This window comes from Xenopus tropicalis, chromosome 4 (assembly GCF_000004195.4).
Source record: "Xenopus tropicalis strain Nigerian chromosome 4, UCB_Xtro_10.0, whole genome shotgun sequence".
NCBI classification, from domain to species: domain Eukaryota; kingdom Metazoa; phylum Chordata; class Amphibia; order Anura; family Pipidae; genus Xenopus; species Xenopus tropicalis.
Window position 1 is genome coordinate 82,733,711 of NC_030680.2, and position 18,213 is coordinate 82,751,923.

General features: G+C 36.9%; 1 protein-coding gene across 1 annotated transcript in view; it reads left to right on the forward strand.

Moving 5' to 3' along the window:
* ankrd13c (ankyrin repeat domain 13C) overlaps window positions 1–18,104 on the forward strand; it is a 25,585-nt gene extending 7,481 nt beyond the window's left edge. The window contains 12 exon segments of the mRNA NM_001045661.1: window positions 3,641–3,682; window positions 4,781–4,885; window positions 6,938–7,023; window positions 7,365–7,410; window positions 9,445–9,511; window positions 10,497–10,641; window positions 11,700–11,831; window positions 12,293–12,454; window positions 13,946–14,025; window positions 14,736–14,834; window positions 15,500–15,600; window positions 15,695–18,104. Coding sequence (NP_001039126.1) covers window positions 3,641–3,682; window positions 4,781–4,885; window positions 6,938–7,023; window positions 7,365–7,410; window positions 9,445–9,511; window positions 10,497–10,641; window positions 11,700–11,831; window positions 12,293–12,454; window positions 13,946–14,025; window positions 14,736–14,834; window positions 15,500–15,600; window positions 15,695–15,825 — 1,196 coding nt within the window. The 3' untranslated portion in view covers window positions 15,826–18,104.
* The last annotated feature ends 109 nt before the right edge of the window (window positions 18,105–18,213 follow it).

Consider the following 18,213-nt stretch of genomic DNA (forward strand, 5'->3'; position numbering starts at 1 on the left):
CCTGCTCTGAAATGCCTTTCTACCGGCAGTGGAAAGGCCTAAGCAGGGCTGCCATCAGAAATCACTGGGCCCCATACAACAAAATTAGCAGGGCCTCCCAGAGGCCTAATGGTTTAAAACCAGAACACATATTGGTGGCCAGGGGCACCGTTAAACCAAGTCGGAGACGTGACAATAGCAGTGCTAATGGTTATGGCACAAGAGGAGACTGGGGGAACTCTTTGCTACGTGGGCGACAAATCTCATGATAATACCTCTCACTTCTTACACATTTTTTAAGTAAGGTGCTTTATATGCTGTAAAGTGAATGTTAGTGAAGGGAGTGGTATTTTCTGAAGATCTGTCGCTTGCACGAAGCGCAAATTTTCCACAGGCAACAAATCTCATCAGCCAATGCCCCTAACACAAAACTGCAGATGATAAAAAATGTGCCGCACCGCTGCTGCCTTGCTATGTATACAAATCTAGGGCTCAGAGGGCACCCCCAAGTGACTTAAATCGCTTATCTTGTACCCCGGGCTGGTGCCCCTGTTAGGAGAAAACTGCTGCAGCAAGCACTTCCTTCTTCCTCTTTCTTCTGCCGGCAAAATCCCTGGGCCAGCGCATGTGCAGTAGAGTGAAAAGCCGACTATCTTGTTAAAGTTTGGCTTTTCACTCTACTGGGCATGTCTAAACGCGCAAAACAGGAAGAGGGAAGTGTTCGCAGCTACCCCGGGCTGGTGCTGTTCTCTCCAGGGGCACCAGCCCAGGGGTAAAAGGTAAGCGATTTAAGTCACTGGGTGGTGTCTAACATTTTGGCACCCCCAAGTGACTTAGCCTTTACTTTTCCTTTAAACTTTCGTTGTCCATATTTCATCCACACTCTCACATCTGCTAGTGGATCACCCACCTTTCTTCACTTCTTTGGTTCTCTCTTCATACTCTGCCTTTCTGTTTCTCCCAATCACCCAGCTGGAGCTGGCTGGGCCAATCTGGTTGGGGGTGGGCTGGACCAAGCAGTGCTGGGGATGGAATGTGTCACTGAAAAATAGTACAGCTTAGAGGCACTATAGAACAAGCAACAAGATATATTTGGTGTGTCTAGGGTAATGTGAGGGGGGAAGTGAGATGGAGATGGAAAAAGGAAATAAATAAAGGGAGGTGGTGATACTTAGGTGTATATTTATCATGCTGTGTAAAAATTGGAGTGAAACATTACCGGTGATATTGCTGTTAGCAAAAATCAGATGCTTTGGTTTTCTAACTGTTGAAATCCAATTGCTGATTGGTTGCCCTGGGCAACATCTCCAGTAATGCTTCACTCTTCACTTTTTGCACAGCATGATAAATATACCCCCTAGTGAAATGAGGCTAAATAACACAGTATAAGATAAGAGAGGTCTTTATTATCCTTAGGATAATATATTTAATATATCTGTGGTGTGTCAGATTCTTTTAGAGCATGTGTGCTAGTGGTCTGCATATTGTTCTGCTGTGGGCAGTTCTTTAAACGGTCAAATTTATTTTCTTACCAGTCTTTCAAATTTGGCACAGCATTCGTTTGCCACCTCTGTGGTATTAAGATTTTTGCTGCATTTAATCTGGAGCTTTTGAAGAGCTTTATTAGCAAATTGTCAACCATGACCCTCCTCCAACACAATCTCTAGGTCTTTGGACCAGGCCTTCATGTATAGAAGAGAGGAACAGTGAGTATTTTCCGCACAAAATCTATAGATTTAGGAGACTGAATGTCTAGGAGGAAGCTGTGTGACAAATGCTGATACCCTGTGTGCCTATGCCCTTTATTCAAACACTAAATTTGAGTGTTTTTTACCATAGTTCTTGTGTTGCCTTGAAGTTGGTCTCACTGCAGGCTTGCACATCTCTCTCATTTCAGGCTTTTGCTTTACATAAATTAGGTGAAAGATAGCAATGTGTAATACTCAAGTGTTTCAAATATATAACATGCTCTGGTGTGACAATGTGATTCCATTGTCCTACCATGATAATGTAGTGCTTTATTTTAAAGCTTCTAATGATAACTGCCTAGTAAGTGGTTAGGGGTGTAATAGTCACAGCAAAGTTTTATTTATTTAAATTGCAACTTAAAATGCAAATTTAATGTCTGATTTATTTCTTGCACAGAAAGAGGGTGCATTTACTTCCCCTTCAATAAATATTTCACATTGGAAAATTAAGCGCTGTTAAATGTTTTATAAGAATAACTTTGCTAGTTTGCTGCCCTAGTTCTGTCATCTTCAATATGCTGTCAACCTTTTCTGGGAACACATTGAGATTTCTTGGTTATTAGGAGCACATCGGAATGCTTTGAGTAGAATCTTATTAATTAGGACAGGTGTTCTGGGCTCTTACTTTGAAGGCTGTTTCACATTTTACTTCTTTGCCTTTAGTAATAGTTTTTAAACCACTAAAACCAGTTACTTTAAAGCAGGGCTGTCCATTTGGAGAATCCAGGAGATTATTGACTTTTATGACTTCTGGTGCCCCAAACAGTGCAGACCAAAAAAAAAATATATTCTTTGTTTTCAGTTACTAGCATATTCATATTAATTTCAACAGAAGTGCCTCTGTTTACATTTATATCAAGATGTGAATTGAAGCATTGCTGATTTGTTGACCTGTGCTTATAGCCATCACAAGGCTAATGACTCATTTCTAGGTCCGGTATTATACAGGTCGTTAACTACATCATATAACTAGCTGTTGCCTATTCCAGTAGAATTAAAAGCAGAGATCATAAACTTTTCGGCCTTCTAAAGGGTTAATAACAGAGCCTACAGTAGACTGCACATTTGTATCTTGCTATGCATTCTATAGCTGGTGTAGTCATTGTTTAGTTTTGGACTGTGGCCCAAATTGAGAAAATCATTTTTCTCCAGCATTTGGCTAGCTAATATCAGGGAAATTAAAGAACAATATATGGTTTAAAATGACTTAATCGACATTAGAAATGCTTCTAATTGCAGGACTCTGATTAAGCAATGTAACTTTAAAGTCTTTTACAACTGAGTGATCCTTTTTTTTTTTTGTTCACATTTATTGGACTTTATAGAATTTCCTCAAATTTGAATGTGCAGTTGAGGTTTGGATTTGGTTTGCTTTCAACTAGTGCTATTTGTAAGCTTTTTTGTCTGTCTGTTGCCCCTCAAGACTACTTCAGAAAGTAGCCCCGTATGTTTCCCCGCCAGCGATTCCCACTATTGCCAGTGAGGAAGCATATGCAGGAGATTAGTCGCTCATGGCAGAGGAGATCTATCGTGGGGCGACTAAACGACTAGTTTGTCATTGTCCAAAAGGGTCGAAAGACAGTAATAGTGATATCTGGGCTACTTTGAAATCAGATAGTGTCGGCATTAAAATATTTAGGAGCCACAAATAGAGAGGATCATGATTAGGCAAACTGAACAGTCAAGAGCTCACAACATGGAACTAAATCAGTGAAAAAAAAACATCTTATATTTAAGAGGAGGCACCTTGTGCGTTTTTTATTTAATTAGATGTTTTTATACCAGGGTATGTTCATATTTGAGTTCAATATTCATAATTAAATGGTAGCAAATGGTTTGTTCAGCATAGCATGTACTCGCCATGGTGATATTTATAAAGCCTTGTTTAAATTAATAAAGATTTTCTATTTCAGGTAATACACCGTTACACCTTGCTGTGATGTTGGGCAACAAAGGTGAGCTGTTCTTCAATACCATTTACCATTCTAATAGTACCACTTAATCTGCCTAAAATTAGGGATTGAAGGAATCTACTCCAAAAATCTGTGTGTTCAGTAAGACTTGTGTAAGCCTAAGTATACTTTTGCTATTCATTTTTTTTTACCCTGTTGGAGACAGGTTGGATCTAAATTTTGTGTAGAGAGTGTCTCTAATATCTTCATTTAGTATTTTAGTTGTTAAAAAAAAAATCATCCATTAAGTCTATTTTCCATGACCTTATGGGGACCTTGTGCATTTCTATAGTGAAATATAATTTTAATAATGATTAATTGCATACAAGCCCTGTAAAGTAATATGTCTAGTCATAAGTAAAGCCCCACAAAATATATGACTAGTCATAAGACTTCTGTACATGCATAGGGACACAGTAATCCTACACTTGTTTGGTTGTTTCTTTCTTGTGATTGGACCTATGCTTTTTTCAGTAGTTTGCATGCACCCCAGGTACCTACAATTATACAGCACAGAATGATCTTCACCAGTGTCATGGTAATGAGAACTTGCCAAAGAAGAAGACAGCCTTACATGACCAGTTGTAGGGATATATATTTTTGCACCCACATTAGCCCTGTGGTCTATGTATAAGACTATAACTATAGCTCACTATAAGAGTAAAGTGAGCTATGGGCGAAATGATTGCTCCTACCATATAATTACCAAAATTAATGAGAATTTCTAGGAAGATGCATTAAAAGGGCCATTTTATGCCACATTCAGTGTATATTTTCAGCCATCCTTTTAAATGATATCGTTTGCATGCATGGCTTTTGCCATTTACATGCATACAAATTCCCAGGCCAATTATTGCTCATTTTTACAGGAATAGTCACTTTATAAATAGTCAATAATCATGCCCCTTCAGTTCAGAAGAACAAACAAGACATTTAACAAATTATCAAGACGACTGCATAAATATATGTATTCCTTCAGCTAAGGTACAAAGAGGTATAGGGGAAAGCAACTTAAAGAAAAATAAATGCAAATTAGATCTTCATATTTATTTGTGTATATGCAGATAGATATATTTCTTAACATGATATTTATTTTTATAGAATGTGCCCACCTTCTTCTCGCTCACAATGCTCCAGTAAAAGTCAAAAATGCTCAGGGTTGGAGCCCTCTGGCAGAGGCCATCAGCTACGGAGACAGACAGATGAGTAAGCATCTTACAACTGATCTGCATTTGACAGCCCCATCCGTCCTTTAGTACAGGTATAGGACCCATTATCCAGAATGCTCGGGACCAAGGGTATTCCGGATAAGGGGTCTTTCCGTAATTTGGATCTCCATACCTTAAGTCTGCTAAAAAATCAATAAAACATTAATTAAACCCAATAGGATTGTTTTGCATCCAGTAAGGATTGATTATATCTTAGTTGGGATCAATTACAAGGTTCTGTTTTATTATTACAGAGAAAAAGGAAATCGGTTTTAAAATTCTGAATTATTTGATTAAAATGGAGTCTATGGGAGACAGGCTTTCCGTAATTCGGAGCTTTCTGGATAATGGGTTTCCGGATAAGGGGTCCGATACCTGTATATTAAAGTGATACTGACACGAAAAAAGTACTTTTTAAATTATGAATCTACATAAAAAGTTACCTATAGGTAATGTTGATCTTTTTTCACTGATAGGGCTGCTTTTATAAGCAATTGCTACTTGAAGTTCCTAAACCTGACTGTCCCTTCTCAGCCTGTCAGTTATAGCTTTTAATGCAAACAGACTCCTGCTGCACAAAAATGGCCGCCCCCTCATAGAGCAACATGGGGGATCAGATAGGGAATGTAAAAGCATCAGGAAATAATTTTATGGCAAAATTATAAAGCTAATGCAAAGACAATGATATGATAGATGTAAAAAAGGTTTTGTTTCTGGTGTCAGTATCTCTTTAAGGAAAGATAACAAGCCTGTTTCTAACTTTTCTCATGCTGACATGGTAAACCTGTGTTAGCAGCACAAATATACAACTCATCTGTAGCAGGGTATATACATGAATGCACCTATTATTTCTAGGTTTTGGAACTTAGAAATGTGGTGTTTCTTAGAATTCCAAATTAAACTACCTTATAGAATCCTATTATGAATAATTTATTGCATTTGAAAGGACTTTCCCTCAGGGTGGTATTTTATTACCTTGTCTGGCCAAGAGTAGGAGACAGACCTGTTTTTGAAGCCAAGTGAGGGGTGGCTAATAGGTACAGAGGAGTTTAATATCTAATTCTACATATTTATGGCTCTAGCCATCAGATTTTGTCTTTTCATAAAGTGCTTGCCTAATTTTAACTTTGGATTAGATTTCCTAAAAAAAACATTTTGACAAAAAAATGTGTTGCCTTTGAGTTTTTCTGCAGAACTGAAAAGGAGCCCAAAAAGAGCAGCTATGATTTTTTTTTTTTTAGTATCCTTATATATGGGCTAAGAGCATACTATGCTTGTATGGCCAGCTTTGCCTGCATAATACCATTGTGCAAGTTCATTACTCCCTCCCCACAACATTGGACTACCTGAGCACATTCCAGCATCTCTTAACAGGCTAGGCCTAAATAGTATGCCCATAATATTAAACTAAAATAAAAATCCACATTGACTCAACTGCATTGTGTGAGGCCCTGATCTGCCCTGCTAAAGAGCTGTAGTTGCCTTGGGCTGGTAGAGAAGCCCAAAACATAATGTACTATATTTTTAGCCTACTTCTTTAGTTAGCCCAAAACATAATGTACTATATTTCTAGCCTACTTCTTTAGTTAGCCCAAAACATAATGTACTATATTTTTAGCCTACCTCTTTAGTTCTCCTTTAACATCCACCCAGTAACTAACTGACTAAAAATAAAATGATGTAAAATCAAAAGTTCACTAATTCAACATTCCCTTGCAACAGAGGGAGTTTTTAGTGGATGGTTTTTAAGTTTATCCTTAGTACTTACTGTCACTCACTAATCCACAGCTTGGTTCATTCAGTACTGTGCCACAGTGCCAAGAAATAATGCAACTGCACTGGTTACTTTGTAAATTCACATGCTGCTCATGGGAGGATTGCTGGGGTGCAAATGCAGTCCCCTGCCAATTTCTTGGTCTGCTCATGCTGAAACCTAATTGGCAATGTTTTTGTTTTCCTTTGTTGCTTAGGAAGCAACATTTATCACATGGGTGTAGCACTGTAGAACATATCTTACATTTTTAATTTATTAATATTGTCCATAAATTAGTTACAGCATTACTACGAAAGCTAAAGCAGCAGTCCAGAGAAAGTGTTGAAGAGAAGAGACCCCGTCTTCTAAAGGCCCTAAAGGAGGTAATCCCTTAATTCTGCTAAAGCATCAAAAAATTTTTTGCCATTTATAATTTTGTATCCCTGTTTTACATGAAATTCATTTGCTTAAAGTTGGACATACACTACACAGTAGTAGTACGTGTGGTAAAGCCACAAGTTAGACACTTCCAGGGCAGTCTTGCTGTCATGTTCTATTCCACAAGAAAATATGAGTTTAAAAGAGTTCATAACCTTATCTTTGTCCTTTATCTTTGAACTTGTCAAAAGTACTTCCTAGAAGTGATGTCCAACTTTGCATTTTTTTACTACATGAAATGACTACACTGAATCAATTGCAATTTCTGTATTTTTTTTCTTTGCAGTTAGGAGACTTTTACTTAGAACTTCACTGGGATTTTCAAAGTTGGGGTAAGATTTCTTTAATAAAATAACATATTCCTGTGTGGCATAAATAATTAAATTCAAGCATTCCCCAGTTTGCAGGGCTGTATAATAGGAATAGGCTGTATGCACTAACACAGACAAAGAGCCATATTGATTTTAAAGTAGGGTCAGTGGAAATACGAGGTCTGGGTTGGGCCCTGTCTGGAGAACTTAATAAAGTTCAGTCCATTGTGGTGGCTGAGGTTGATGGTTTGCTGTTGGTAGAAGAACATAGAGTTAAAGCAAGCTTTCTTAATAAAATGGCACTAAAATGCTTTTTATTTTATTTCATTTGCATTTCAGTTGCAACCCTACAACAACTGATGTTTTTACTCAAAAATATTTGTTCCATTTGGTGCTACTTTATGGGCAAGGTCATCAATATGTATTATTTAGTGCTCTTTTAACTTTTTTCTGCCAGCAATCTGGTGTTTTAGTTGTGTTCCTGAGGTTAACCAATTGCTTAACCTCAAAATGTTGGTACTACGTTGTTGCAGTACGCCTTCCTGCACTGATGACATGGAACCTACAATGTTGGCAGGAACAGGGGTTCCACATTGGACTGCAATAATAGCTGTTAAACCATTTTCTTGTAAATATACATTTTTAGTAGTGTGTGCCAGTGGGTAAACCTAAATAGAACACTGTAATTTTAAGAATTAAGGGCCGCCTCCTGGGATCATAGGATTCACAGTGCACACAAGCAAGACATGGCATACATACATGCTAGGCCACATCAGCCAATTAATGGACAGAGCTTTGTCTTTTGCTTCCACACTTCTTTCTGTTACAGTTAGAGCTCCATTATACCTGGTCAGACCATCACAAAATGGTGGCTATATATATATATATATATATATATATATATATATATATATATATATATATATATATATATATATATATATACACACACAATCATTTTACACAATCAATCAATTAAACACGATAATATGTCCAAATTCATGCCCTCCCATTTATTATCACGTTTGTTCCCCTTTAAATGGGAGGGCATGAATTTATTTATGTATATATTATATATCGGTATATATGCAAGATTCTTTAATAGGTCACTTAATATCAACTACCTGTTGGTTAAATATTTATTTTGGGGGTATAGTTTCCCTTTAAATAAAAGGAAGGCAGAAAAAAAGATAAAAATGAAGGAAACAAAAGAGAATCAGAGAAGATCTGGATTTGGGCCCTTCAACATGCATGTCCCCTTAATCCATAGGCAGATGGATAGGTGGAGCTTGCAGCATCATTCTGTTTTTGTGGTTTCTCTTTCAAAGAAAAAGATTCTTGTATGAACATAATATAAATAACTGCTATGTTGGTTTAAATAAAAATATTGATTTGTGCAATGCTGCAGGGCAAGGAATTGCCTTTAAAAAAAAAAATATGAAGTAACCATTTGGCTGTAAGTGTATTTAACATTAAAGGTAAAATGCATTATTTATATTGCGCTTTTATAGGTCTTTTCTCCTGTGGGTCTGAAAGCTCTTTAATCATAGACACTATGATTATGCAAGGACAGTCTGAGATTGTGACTTGTTCAAGGTTACAAATTGCCACAGGCATTCAGATTGTGTTGTATAACCTGTAATGGGGATGGTAACCTTAAAATTAACAGTATGGTGCTTCTGGTGTAGTTTATTCCTATTTTGATTATTTATTTGTTTTGGTTCTGTTCCTCTTAAACTGGTTTCCTATATGAAAATAAAGAGAACCTATATAATAAAAAAATCTAACCTTCACCATAAATTGCTTTTTGGTTGGGAGGATTACTGACCACAGCAACGAGGTCTCTTTTTATAAAAGGTTCACTTTGGAGAAACTCAGTTAAAAGCAAATATTTTAAAAACTACAACATATTAAAAAAGGTAGGCTATTTGCTGTGTTACTTGGGTGACATTTCTCTTTTCATTTTTTTCAGATTTAGCAAACCCATTTTATATTAATAAATATGCTTGTTACTCTTTAACAGTGTCTGTCTGTGTTTGTTTCTTTGTGTTTCAGTGCCTTTACTTTCCCGAATCCTGCCTTCTGATGCATGCAAGATCTATAAACAAGGTATAAATATCAGGTGTGTGTCCATTTCTCTTATTTATATTTCACATAGCATTTGTTTATTGTAACAGAAGGCAACTTGGAATGTTACGGATCTCAGTCCTTATTTAGCAGTGAGGCTCTGCTTTGCAGTGGATGTGGCTTTGCCTGCTACATGGCAACTTTTTGCTAATTCTGCCAGATCATTCAAGTATTTAATATATTAATTACGTCTTTCTGAGATAATGCTACGTTTCAAATAGATGGTTTTAAACTAACCTATCACCCGGCCTGATGAGGGGGCTATCTTGGTGGCTGAGAGTTTGAGTGTAGCTCCACTATCCAAGTTGGCTTGGACTTGGACCAAGGTGCAACAAGTAATGCCTGGGGCCAAAAAGAATGTATAATTTGCCAAGCCCCAGTGTTTTTGAATTTGCTTGTCCTTTAGGTAACAACTGGCAGTATACTGTAGTGCCATTGCCAAAGCACATCATTTGCAATCATGACACAAAAGGTATAGGGAAATAATTTAGCTTCCTGTTTTTTCAGATGCGATCAATGCTTTCAAGGAACTCTTTGGACCAACATGTCCTCAAGGGACCTCTGCAGTGCACTAGGGATTTTTCATTTATACTATTGATTTCTAAAAAAAGTATCACTTTACTTGTGAAGTGATTACTATGCATATTAGTAACATAAACCACAGCCTTAAATGGTGTGGGGGTGGGGAGGGAAGTAGGATTCCAAACAACCATTATTAATTTTTGAAATTTTATTCTGAAAAGGTACCTTTGCATAATTTTATTTTGTTTACCTTCAAAAATAAGCTATGGCAGGTGCCAGAATGTGAAATTAACAATTGATGGCATATTATCCAGAGAGTTGGTACCCCAATGGCCTAGGGCATAACAAGCCACTAATACAACATCTAGCAACCCTTAACAAGGAAAAATAATTGGTATATAAGTAGAATCCTTAAGGTAAAAACAATTTAAGAACAATCTGACTTTTATTTGTTGTAGGCTTGACACTACTCTTATAGACTTCACAGACATGAAGTGCCAACGAGGGGATCTAAGCTTCATTTTTAATGGAGATGCTGCACCCTCAGAATCATTTGTAGTTTTAGACAATGAACAAAAAGTTTACCAGCGAATACACCATGAGGTATGTATGCAATGCTGAAAGATGCTATACTGAGTGGTTATGAAATGGTAGAATAAGGACAATGGGAGTCTTTAAAGTCCTTAATACTTGGAACGTATGCACAAATCTTTCTTGTATTTTGATCAGTTACTAATATAATGTATGATCATTCATCTATGGATGTGTGGCCCCTTAACTTGATCATTTTAACTGATCAGCCTCTTGGAGGAATTAAAAATGATGCTCATGGGTTACCTGATTTAGAATGTGTATTGGTTCATCCACCTGCCGAAAAAATGCACGTGCTGTGCTCCTGGGATATTTTAAAAACCACATCATTTGAAGGAGCACTTTGCTTCAAATATCCCAGTGATTCTGCGGGTGAGTGACCATGTATCATGCATTTGTCTCTACAACCTAAGACAACCTAAGACAACAACAAAAAATAAAAATAAAAAAAATAAATAGACCAGTTGTTGGGAGTTCACAAGCTTACACCAATGTTTTATATCCGTCATAATCATAAGGATATCTAGGGCAGTGCCCCCAAATCTCACCCTAGCTGAACTTCTTGCTGGGCAAGGGTATAAAAAGGAGAGCACATTCCTCCAAATGTATTACCATAATTGGCCTTCAGGCTGAGTCCTTCCACCACTGCTCCAGGGAGGCAACCACTGCCTTAGGCAGATACGTCCCATTTTTCCTTTATTTGGATGTATGTTTTAGCTCCCGTTGTTTGTACCTTTGGCCACTTCAGATATTCATTAGCCATTGGGCAGCGATCAGCAGTTTGTCCAAATGTGAAGGGATGTCTTATATTTTATATATAAAAAAAAAATATTGAAGACCAACTGAAAATTTTTCAAGAACTGGTCACTTTTAGACTGATTAGGGATTCTAAGGTCTTTTTGTAAATGCTTTTTATTTTATTTTTCGTTTTTGCTTTTTTATTCTTTCTACATTTTTCCATACAAGCTGGTAGACCCAGGCAGGTTATTGCAGGAGACAGGAAACTGGTCTACAACAGTATATGGAAAAAAACACATTTTCTTTTTTTAAATATTCATTATCCTCCACAGGAATCAGAAATGGAAACTGAAGAGGAAGTGGACATTTTAATGAGCAGTGATATTTATTCAGCCACCTTGTCTACAAAATCCATTAGTTTTACACGTGCGCAGACTGGATGGCTTTTCAGAGAGGATAAAACGGTATATTGTTGTCCTTAATGTATTGTGTATCCTCTATGCAAACAACATAGTAGCTCATAACGTCAATTTCTTCAATTAGACAAAATGTGTGTGTGTGTGTATATATACACACAGGATGGCACACCGCTATATAACATACCTCGGGTGCTCGGTAAGGAGTTCTTGTGAAAGAAATCCCGGTGTTGCTGGTCTTTTTTTACACTATATATATATATTTTACCCTTTACTTTCCTTTCTATGCTATTTTCACTGAAGCATCAGTTCTCCTAATCCTTTCATTTTTCATGTAATTCATTATTCACCTTTTTTATTAGATTTAAACACAACAATTTTATTTTCTTTGAATGTGGCAGGAGATGTCAATTTTATGTTTTCTTTCTTAAAAACACATTAAAACTATGCATACTACCTTGTCCAGTAACTAGAATAATACTAGTGTTGCAAATGCATTGGTTTTTTAGGAGCGAGTAGGAAATTTCCTAGCAGATTTTCATTTAGTTAATGGGCTGATATTGGAATCCCGGAAAAGAAGAGAACATCTCACTGAAGAGGACATTCTCAGAAATAAAGCCATTATGGAAAGTTTGAGTAAAGGAGGAAATTTGATGGAACAAAATTTTGAGGTTGGTTGTATGTATGGTATATACCACAATATTTTTATAACAGAAAAAAACTGATGTGAGTGTTGAATTTTATATGCAATTTTCCACTCCACCCAAACACAACTTAACTTAAGCTTTTTCGGAAGTAAACATAATTTCAAGCAACTTTGCAGTATACATCAATTAAAAAATATACAGCCTTTTCATGATTTTTAATGTAACAATATGGTTTGGAATAGTAACCTAAGCCTTGGCCCCCTGTTCTCCTGCTGATCTGGCTAACCACTTTGAGACTCAAATAAAATGTAGTAGTCGACTGTCCTCAGCCTGCATCCTCCAAACCCCACAATTCCCTGCACACCTGATGTCAGTAAGGAAAGTAACATGTAATGCATTGTGGGTTATGTAGTTCCTGCATGTGGTTTGTAAGATGTGGAGAAGTTGTTACAATTTTTAATCAGTGTTTTAGTCCCTCCTCCCCTACAAGGATGTCAAGATTTTGTGCTAGATTTCCGCATTTAAAAATGGTATTTATTCATACTTTTTGAAGGAACAGATTACAGTGATAGGGATATTTGGGGTTTCTGTGTTGGATGTAACGTTTTAACAGGTTGGTTTGGAAGCTGGAGTTCCCCTTTAAGCTAAAAGAGCAAATCTGGAAAAACAGGTTTACAATCTAGACTTGAATTTTAAATTTATACATACTGTTTTCTGCACAAACATCTCCAGACTTGCACGGAAAAGCCTGGCTCTTGCCCCACCTGTGCCTGCTTATCTTACATTTTATATATTTTATTTTTGTCTGCTACTGTGAGCTATGTGCTTTTGCTTTATTGTCTACAGAGACCAGGATGATGTGATTTCACAGGGTAGATTTTCTTCTGCTTACATATCTACATCACTGCTTTTTTTAAAGTTCATTTTTATTTAACAGTTTAAACAAGAACACAATTAAAGCAAACCAAAGATGTCACAGACTTAGCTAAGTAGTGTAACGCAGAACTGACTATCAGGTAGCTAGCGTTGTTGCGAGACAATAGCCAGGGTCCCCATCGTTTTTCAAACTTAGCTGGTGCTTCTCTAGTTTAGTATCCGCTTTATAAAGTTCCAATTGAGTGTTCATTTTTTCCTTTGACAGAGGTGATAAGTTAACCTCTAGAATATAAGAAGTCTTATAAGCTACCTAGTGTTATTCAGTGGTACCAATGACTCTACCAGGCCTAACAAACTGATTTTGGGGTCAAGTATTTGCAGGAGGTTTTTTTGTTTCTTTTTACAAGATAAAAACAACATATATTTTGCTGTTGAATAGCTGATCAAAAAAATATTAGCCATAGATAAAATTTTAACCAGAATACCGTGTAGAATATTGCATGGTTTCAAGTTCTAGAAAACCTCTATCTGTGAATGGCTAGATGCTTGAGCACCTGTCAACAACAGTAACTCTTAAAGAAAATGAATTAGTCTGATAATATTTTTTTTTGACATTTTAAATGAATAATTCTTTTCCAGCCGGTGCGGAGACAGTCACTGACGCCACCGCCACCCAACACAATCACCTGGGAAGAGTACATTTCTGCAGAAAATGGAAAGTATGTACTACCGCAGAATAGCCATTTGATATGTATGCTCAGGCCTATACATTTTAAAGCATGCTATGTGTACTTATAAGGACAAACATATTTTGGCAAATTGACAAATATATCTTCTATGATAAATGTGTTAATAAATGGGGGAAATATTGAACTATTGGGGATCTTTATATACTCCTCAGTGTGATATTTGATAAATCTGCCATATTGTTTTTTGCTTACCAACACCTGAAGTAGTGGTTCCTATACTGTAGAATTGCAGCCCCCTCAGGGGACCTGAGGATACAATAGTTGGTAAATCCTTATTTAGTGTCTCTGATATTGCTGGAACTGTAGAGAGTGACTTATATTGTGACTATATTTCTATTATTTTGTTATCAGCTAAGTGGCCTAGGCCAATGTTAACTAAAAATAGGAGCCTGAACCCAAAAAGTCTAAAAAAAAGTCAGATTTAAAGTAAACCAGCTGATCATTTAGAAGCAGTTTCTTTAGTACAAGACTTATGTTTTCAAGGCACTGGTCCTTTTTATTCTGAGATGGATTACAATCATTTACTAGTAGCCTGCCAAACACTTAATTATAGCATTACTCCTATCCAGTCTTCTTTTTAGTTTGTGTAATGAATATTACAGTATAGTAATGTACAGTATATGCAAAGTGACATTGGTGCTAATTGCTCTTCATTGTATTCATGTCATTGCTTCTGACAGAGCTCCCCATCTTGGCAGAGAACTTGTCTGCAAAGAGAATAAGAAAACCTTTAAAGCAACTATTGCTATGAGTCAGGATTTTCCTCTGGGAATTGAATCGTAAGTGGAATTGGGTCATTTAATACTAGTGAATAAAGTATCTGTATATAACTATTAGTCAGAATGCATGCCTTAATGTAAACAGCTATGTGTTTTGACTTCTAATCAATGTGTTTTAAAGGACCAGTTAGCTCAAAAATTCATATCTTTATATACATAGCCACGAAATGCTCCAAGATAATTTTTAATATCACACCGGCAAATATTGTTGCAAATGTTGGAAATCAACTAGACAGCTGTTAAGAAACCAATCTGTTGATTATTATGGGTGCCTGATACCGCAGGCTGGTGCTCTAGGTTGCTGAAAACGGCACCGGCGAGGTATTTCTTTAGGAGCACCACAGTGTGTTCATTTTCTTCTGTTTCTTCATTCTTTAACGGCCTCCAGCATTCACTGGGCTGGAGCCCATTAAAGAAGCTGTTTTATGTTAAAAAGTATTGCCGAAATACCCCGAGCTGGTACAGTTTTCTGCTAACAGAAGCTCCGACATGGGATATCAGGGTAGTGATTATAATCACTGGGGGGGGGGGGTTACCTAACATTTGTCATCCCCCAGTGACTTCACCTTTTCCTTCTCCTTTAAGAACTCTTACTTGACCTGTTTGTCTTCTTCAGAGCATTAATGTATTTTATATGAATAATTTGTATATAACCTACTTTTCAGACTCTTGAATGTTTTAGAAGTCATTGCACCTTTCAAGCACTTTAATAAACTTCGAGAATTTGTGCAGATGAAGCTTCCTCCTGGGTTTCCTGTAAAGCTTGGTAAATAATTCAAAGCATTATCTGCTTCCCACATGTATTTTGATTGGACAAACAGATTTCCCATTTCCTAAAATACCTCTCTCTGCTTTCTTAGATATCCCTGTTTTTCCAACAATCACAGCCACTGTAACATTTCAAGAGTTTCGCTATGGAGAATTTGAAGACGCCATTTTTACGATACCCGACGACTACAAGGAGGACCCAAGTCGTTTCCCCGATTTATAACTGCTTCGAACTGTTAAATGCAATGATCGAAAATGAATGTTCAATTAGTGTAAAGGATCATTTGGCGTACTGGTGTAAGGTCCTGCATTTCACTCGGGAAATGTGTAACGGTACATCAGCCTCCCCCAAAGATGAAAGGACTGACCCAGCTTGTTCCAGGATGTCCTGTGCCCACAACTGCTGCAAAATGGGCGTTTTGGCAAATCAGTGGAACTGCTGCTGAGGATTCATGCCCTTCCCTTTGTAACCATACCCACCCCCATATAGTGCATTCCTCCTAGAAAACGCCATGCATCCATGGACCACTGTTTAGTAGCGTAGGGCTTTGCAAGAAATCATTTACTCTGATTCCACCTTTTATTTTAGGGTGAAATTTTAAATCTTGTTAAGAATGTTTTTTTTTTTTTTTAAATTATAAATTATACACTGTGTAACATTTTGTATAGATCCTTGCTTGTTTGCTTAAAATGTATAAAATAGAAATAACCTTCTGTAGATAATGAACCAAATACTGAATTAATATATGGTTGCCAACTCAACCTATTGCAATAGCTGTTAGAGATTAAATGATCCAGGGACACTATGAATTCACAGAGCAGTGCAGAATCATGTAGTGCTCCTTTAACTTTTTTTTTTTTTTTTTTAAGGAAATTTTTATTTTAAGTAAATGTTCTTCTTGTATATCTGTATCTATAATATTTCAGTTTATTTGCTCTTTAAAAGCAAAATCTCCCATGCCTACTATACGGTTTCAATCTCTGGGAAACTTTTCTTATTGGCAGGAGTGGGAAGTGCCTTTGCTCTGCTCCTGTGAGTATAAAATGAACATATGCCTGGGCACATTGTCAGGTGGAATGGGTGCAAAGCAGTTGCCACTGGGGAGCAACTTGCAGTAATCCACTACAAGTACAGATCAATGAATCTGAAAGTGTGCTTTGACCCTTATTTCTTAATTAGATATTATTCACTGCATCCCATACAAAGATTTGGAAGCAGTTTATTTCTTAAAGATAACAAACAGTGCATTACCTCAGAGATTCTGCATTTTGATGTTTAAATGTGCCCTTTGTTTATTAGCATGCATATGAGGAGTCACTCGCTATGGAATGCAGTAAGCTCTTACCCCATTTATTGCTATTACCATTAGATCAGGTGGGGACAGCTCCCCTGCTGCATTACAGAGTACATGCGACTCAATTCACATGAATTAGCTGTGGACTGTGGGACGTATGCCTTGCGTCGGGGGAAGCACGCAGCATCACTTGTTAAACTAGAGGAGGTGCAGCAATGTTTAGGGATTCCCTTTATTAATAATACATAGATACCTGCTGTTGCAAATAAGGGCATTTTCATTGTCAACATACATACGGTGGAAATGCTGCAGCCCACTTCACATTGCAATAGGCTAATAAATAAAACAAATAGCTCTTAGTAGGCAAGATGCATGACTGAAGGCAGCGATTGCGCCATATGTATTAAAAATTTAACTCCCTCATTATAGAATGAAGACCTTGGTTCATAATTACTCCGTTTCCTCATTCTCCATCTGAACAGACGTCTGATATTCTGTAACCTCTCCTCATTCTGTTTCTGCGTTTAAGTGTCTCTCCTGCCGGATCTTCTGTGTTCAAGACTTATTAACATTTTGCAAGTGCACTGGGATTTTGTACATAAGTGATATACCTGGAAATGGCACTTTTTTTAAAGAATAGACTACATTTTTCCATGATATGTTTACCAAACACACTGCTTACCAGCAATCGGTACACGTTGTATAGCTCATCACTCAGTACTGTCGTATTCCTGTTCTGTGCTGGCAGGACCTGCATTTGTTTTCTGTAAGTTCTGAGATCTTACAGGGCTAAAAAAAAAATATAAAAGGACACATGTAATATATGTAATTTTATTAAAAGATATATTCATTTGTTACACATAATGCACCATGGCTACATATAAACTGATATTCAGGATGGGGAATTCAGTCTGGTCTTCCAAAACACTGATATTTTTTTTTTCTTAAAGGGAATATGGTTCCCCCTGCATTTAAGAGCGTATTGTTTCCGATCACAATTGTTGTATAGGTATTTTTACTGGACGTTGTAGACTCGATCATTTTGTAACTAGTAAACAGCCGTTAAGACAATGTTTTTGCTGAAACCATGCCCAGTACTAATTTAATGAAGGTCTCCTTGTTTTAATCTTATGCTTCGAATGTTTTATTTCTGCAGCTGTGTTCAATCTGTGTGATTAAACTTTGTTTCAGTATTTTTGTAAAGAAACGCCCAGTGTCTTTTGGTTTATTTTTAAGTGCTACTCTATACGATCGCACTTACACATTTTAGTTTCTAAAAAAAATAATATTTTGAGAAAAGTGCCTGAATTGGTGGA